The following is a 6,000-nucleotide window of genomic DNA, read 5'->3' on the forward strand; positions in this document are numbered from 1 at the left end:
TCTCAGTCTTATGCAGAAGACAAAAAATATTGAAGTCTTGCTGGGTTGTTAGGTTAGAACTTTGTCATCCTCAGGAGGTATCAATTTCATCGTATTTGTATCAAAGTGAAGTTTGGTAAAAAACTTAGGACTTAGTAATGAATGGCATGCTATTCATTCTCTGCTAATGCTCTCTTCCCACAAATAAATTTAACTATACTTTATGAAACTTTGCCCCAAGAGTTTCCTATAGATTAAGCATGCAATTCTGCAATTGCCAAGTTTCTTCCCTCCTCCCTTTCTTTCAATATTTAAGCACTTTCTTGGAATTCTCAAACACGGTGACACTTCAGTGAAATGGTAGAACAGAAAATATGGCTGCCACCCCACGCGCCAGGCCCTCTTCCCTCCTGTCTCTGCACTGACCCCGAAGTCACCTTCCTGTGTGTGACTCCATTTTCTCAACTCGAAACAAGGACACTAAGCTCTAGTATCGCTACCAGAACACACAACCGGTTCGCTGCTCCTTTTCTGCTTTTTCCTATCATTCCTTGACCTATCATTTGATTTCAAAAAATTTTAAAGATTTTGAAAAAAAGTCAATAGCTTTCTACCTTTTTGGTGTTTTATAATTGGTTTGTCTTCTTTTTCTAAAAAGAGACCTTTAGGGGCGCCTGGGTGGCTCAGTCAGTTAAATGTCTGCCTTCAGCCTCAAGTCATGATCCCTGGGTCCTGGAATCAAGCTCTGTATCGGGCTCCCTGCTCAGTAAAGAGCCTGCTTCTCTCTCTCTCTCTCTCTCTCTCTGCCAAATAAATAAATCATTTTTTAAAAAATAAATAAAAAGAGACATTTTAAGGCACCTGGCTGGCTTAGTCAGTAGAGCATGCAACTCTTTGGATGTGGAGATTCCTTAAAAATAAAATCTTTTCTAAATAAATAAATAAATGGGGGTGCCTGGGTGGCTCAGTTGGTTAATCATCCAGCTCTTGGTTTCGGCTCAGGTCATGATCTCAGGGTCGTTGAGACTGAACTCTGAATGTGGCTTCATGCTCAACAGGGAGTCTGCTTGAGATTCACTCCATTTCTCTCTCCCTTCTGCTCTGCCCCTACCCTGCTCTCGAACACTCATGCTCTCTCTCACAGATAAATAAATAAATAAATAAATAGTCTTTTAAAATAAATAAATGGACCTTTTAAAAATATATCCTGACTTCATTCCTAGTACATTTAAACATTTCTACTTCCGTTGCTTCCATTATATGAGGCCATGTCTCGTGTATTCATTTAACTTTTCTGGCTTTATCCCAACAATCCGTCTTTATTTTTTTCTGGAAAATCTTTATTAACTTCCTTTTTTATGACATTTCTGTTTGTGTGCCCATTTCTGACACGTTCTACCTTGTGATCAAAATCAATAAGACTCTCTTTTCTTTTCCTCATATTCCTGGGGATGCTTTTCATTGGCCCTTTTTTTGTTGCTAATCCAAGATAATATTCTGCTACTCAGGATGACTTCTCTCTTCATCCCTCAGCCTTTGCATGGGAATTTTTAACTAGTTTGCTAGACCTAGAAGGGAAAAAAAAGAAAGAAAAACCCCCAGCAAACCCGTCAGTGTTTGTTAGAACTCTGAACAGTATCAGCAAAGTGTCTGAGATAACAGGCAGCCATCTTTCTCCACCACCTCACCCTTTCATTCTTAAAAATCACCCCTGCCATCCTGGACAACAAGCAAGAAAGTTCCAGAATTTCACATAGGCCAGCATCAGGCTAGGCACTTGTTTGTTCATTCTCTGTGTCTGAGACCCAGAGCCCCAATTTCTGAGCTGCCTTTAACCCCATTGAAAAGTATCTGGGATCTTAGACAAGAGCCCTGGGCCTTGGGCAATTTAGATTAGAAGCCCCGAATCCTAGGTCAGTGACAGGTCAGTGATGCCATCATGCTAATTTGCATAAAATACACAATAAGCAGGAACTCTCCCCGACCTCTTGCCGCCAGTACTCCCTGTTTACCCTTCTTGTGATCTGTTTCCCTAGTAGCTACTCGAGGACAGGAACCAAGTCTCCAGCTCTAGAGCATCACTTAAACCCCAGACCCGTGATCATTTAAACTCACAGTGGGAGCGCAGAGCGGCTAGGAATGGAGGAGCATTCTTGGTGCACAGAGAGGTTGTGACAAGAGCATACCAGCACCTTCGTCGCAGCCTCCCTTTGCTGACGTGGGACAGGGAAGGTTGGGTGATAGGTGTGAGGGGGGACTCACTGGGAATGGCCTGTGAGGGGGGACTCACCCACGACATGCCTCTGTCACCACAGGAGCAGGATGACGTGAGACTGACGGCCATCTTCTTATTTGAGAATCTGGCATCCCTAACAGGAAGAAGGTGGAAGATATTTTTTGCGGAAGAAATAAAAAAGAGCATGATTTCATTCCTTCTCCACCTCTGGGATCCCAATCCCAAGATCGGAGCTGTAAGTGGCCTCTGCACAGCCACTTTTACCTCCTCCTCCTCCCATGGCCAACAAGTGCCAGTAAGTCTGGTCTAGCTATTCCGGAAGCCAGATCTGAGGCCACCTCTCTCAACCGAACCTGAAAACTGCTTCTTCAACCCTAGGTTCTTTCTTGCCTGCTCTCTCTGTCAGAGATTGAACCTGGGAAGGTGTCAGCCTTGACTTTAAACCCCAAGCATCACTGGTGCCCACTGACCCTCTCCCACCACTAGGCGGCATCCTTCCCTTCCCGTAGAGGATCCAGCCTTATAGACAGTGACTTGGAACACTCTGTTTCTTAGGCTTGCCGTGATGTCCTGATCATCTGCATCCCTTTCCTGGGCCTTCAGGAACTCTATGGGGTGTTAGATCATCTCCTTGATGGTCAGGATCTACCCAGGGCCAGGGATTTCTACAGGCAATTCTGCGTGAAACTGGTGAGTATGTTGTAAATGCTGCCTGCAAATGCACAGCCCAGAATCCAGGCAAATCCCAGAAAGGCAAACAACACAGCAAGGGATCTGTGGCCACAGTCAGAGCTGGTTTGGAAGGATCCCAACAATTCTTGGTGTCCTGTCCCATTACCCTCCTCTCTTTCCCAAGTCCTGACTGGGATCTGTTCTTCGAGATTCCTGAATACACCTATTGATTAGTCCCACAAGGCCCAGTTTTGTTCTTTTCTTTTCTCTCTCTCCTTTTCTTTTTTTTTCTTTTTTTTTTTAATTTTTATTTATTTATTTGACAGACAGAGATCGCAAGTAGGCAGAGAGGCAGGCAGAGAGAGAGAGAGGAGGAAGCAGGCTCCCCGCGGAGCAGAGAGCCCGATGCGGGGCTCGATCCCAGGACCCTGAGATCATGACCTGAGCCCAAGGCAGAGGCTTTAACCCACTGAGCCACCCAGGCGCCCCTCCTTTTTTTTTTAAGATTGATATTTATTTGAGAGAGAGAGAGCACAGAAGGGAGGGAAAGAGGTAGGGGGAGAGAGAACCTTGGACCCTGTGCTGAGTGCAGAACCTGACACGGGGCTCGATCCCTCGACCCTGATATCAGGACCTGAGCTGAAACCAAGAGTCAGTCGCTTAACTGACCGCACCCCCCAGGCACCCCTCAGTGCTTTTCTGATAACCATAACCATAACCATAAGACATCTTCCAGTAGAATAATTAATGGCTATGTGAGTGTTCATAGCCTTTTAGTTTCCTTTTGTAGGACCTACCAGATGCCAAATTTCATGATGGGTCACTTCCCAGTTGTCTTCTTTGTAATATATATCTCTTTTAGGCAAAGAAAAACCAGGAAATCCTGTGGATCCTACACACACACTCATTCACCTTCTTCAGCAGCAACTGGGAGAGGATCCGGAGTGCTGCTGTCAAACTCACAGGTGAGGGCACAACCACTCTCCCTCCTCAGGTGAGTCTGCTCCTTCCCATCTAGTCTTGCTTCAATGGGAAACTATTCCACCATGAACACAGGCATGACTGGGATGACAACAACCAAAAAATGCAAGAAAGGAATTCGTCTTGTGTCTTGGAATATCTTCCCACGAAGGAACCTGTGCAAATGAAAACTTGTAACATCTTCTGACTTCCCAATACCCTCTTCTCCTCCCATTAGCCCCTCCCCCTTCATGGGCCCTCCTTGCCTCTTCTGGTTCCAAGTCATCACTCCTTCTTTTGCCCAAATCTTTGCCCCGAGCCTGCTGCCATGCCTGAATGCTTCCTTTGCATCGTCCCTTAACATAAGCCATAGAAAACCTTCTAAGCTCAGTTGAAGCCAAGAGCTTTAGTAGCTACGTGACACAAGTGGAAAATGTGTTGGTGAGGAGACCAGGAGATCTTGGCTCCGCTATATGATTCTGGACAATTCACTTAACCTCTCTGTGTTGTCTCTTTGTCTGATCTATGAAATAAAAGAGGAACGTAAGTGAATCCCTGAGGATCCTTCTATTATGAAATTCTAAATTTTATCATGACGCCTATCCCAACTTATTATCCAGTGTACCTCGAACAGACCTACTCTCTTGGCCACCTTTAAGACTGAGTTAAAACCTAAGGATTTCTTATTGGATCATCTGAATGATCCCTCCAGCTATACTATAAACTTTCTGAAGACAATGATCCTATCTTGTGCACATTTGAAACCCGGACAACGACTGGCATCCCCTGGGAGGACACTGCATTACCTTTCCCAAGTACACGTTGGGTGAGGGACCGCTTTCAGACATGGCACTCAAGACCCAGGAGACATCACCCTGGCATTGTCCTGGGGTCACAAAAAGATTCAGAGAATTTGCTCGCTCACTAGCCAGACCACTTAACTTCTGACCAGGTGCAGAGTCTGACTGGACACGCTTTTCATGCCCTCTTCCTCTATAATGAAATCAGTATTTTTTTCCCCTGTTGATTTTAGATGCCATTGTTCTCAATTTGACCAACCAATATGTGCAGTTATTAGACAAAGAACAACTGACCACACGTGAGTACCAACCCTAGTTTCTGATCAGCATGTTGTTAAAGACATATCTTTGAGAAAGAAAAGCTAATGCTGCACCAAGTTCCCTGTTAACCCAGAAACTGAAAATCCTAGTACCTCCTGACTGTCTCTGATGTTCCCTAGATCCTGGAATTTCTCCCGAGAATAAAGCAACCCCCAGCCCCAGCCCTTTGTGGGCATCATTCCCAACAGACTCTTGTTTTCCGATTGCCTGTAAACCTACTGATTACTAGGTCAAGAGCTTCTCTCCTGCATTTTGACTGTTAAAATAGATTCCCAGCTTGCAGAGTTAAACCCTATCCATTGGGATAGAATGTAAGCCTGGGGGCCCCAGCTCCACATAGACCTTGACATGGAGCCTCACGCTGTGACATAGCTTGAGCCTCGCCTTTCTTCGTTCACTGAACTCAGCGTTCGTCCTGTTTCAGGGCTCCAAGCACTTCGGCAAGACCCCTGCATCAGTGTCCAGAGAGCAGCCGAAGCTGCCTTGCAGACCCTCCTGAGAAGGTGTAAAGAGCTAAGCATCCTTCTGTAAACCATCAAGAAATAAACAGCTAGGCTTTTTCTACAACTGACTCCTGTCTTCATCCTTACAACCTACAAACTGGCAGCATCTTGAGGAAAGAGATGGTGCCTAGCCTGGAGAGCTTGAAGTGATGGTATATTCCTTACCCTCCAGAGTCTCCCTGCCGACTTCCATTAGTAAAACGTAAATCCCACAAATTCACTTGAGCAATAACCTGTGATTTGCGTGGTGCCGACCACACAGCTTTATGGAGGTTACCCCTCTATCTTGGGAAGCTTATGTCCCAGCAGATCTCAAAAAATGACAGAAGCTGAAACAATTCTTCCATTAAGGAGAGGGCCACCGTTATTTCCACACATAGCCCTGTCCTTTATTATCTCTGCAGCCTTGAATTACTGCCCACACTCTTCACTTTCTAAAAAGCAGTCTTATGATAAACTTTAACCTGTGTGTTCTTTCTCGGGCTGTAATTTCTGTGTCGAGACTATGTCAGGTGATTTTTCTACAAAA

The 6,000-nt window shown here is 45.1% G+C and overlaps 1 protein-coding gene across 1 annotated transcript in view; it reads left to right on the plus strand.

Moving 5' to 3' along the window:
* MROH2B (maestro heat like repeat family member 2B) overlaps positions 1 to 5,522 on the plus strand; it is a gene marked incomplete at its 5' end in the record, with an annotated part of 64,112 nt that extends 58,590 nt beyond the window's left edge. Inside the window, 5 exons of the mRNA XM_080804480.1 lie at positions 2,295 to 2,450; positions 2,771 to 2,905; positions 3,750 to 3,852; positions 4,881 to 4,946; positions 5,393 to 5,522. Coding sequence (XP_080660606.1) covers positions 2,295 to 2,450; positions 2,771 to 2,905; positions 3,750 to 3,852; positions 4,881 to 4,946; positions 5,393 to 5,499 — 567 coding nt within the window. The 3' untranslated portion in view covers positions 5,500 to 5,522. The remainder of the gene's footprint in view (positions 1 to 2,294; positions 2,451 to 2,770; positions 2,906 to 3,749; positions 3,853 to 4,880; positions 4,947 to 5,392) is intronic.
* Positions 5,523 to 6,000: the final 478 nt, after the last annotated feature.

Source organism: Martes martes (assembly GCF_963455335.1).
Source record: "Martes martes genome assembly, chromosome: 5".
Taxonomy (NCBI): domain Eukaryota; kingdom Metazoa; phylum Chordata; class Mammalia; order Carnivora; family Mustelidae; genus Martes; species Martes martes.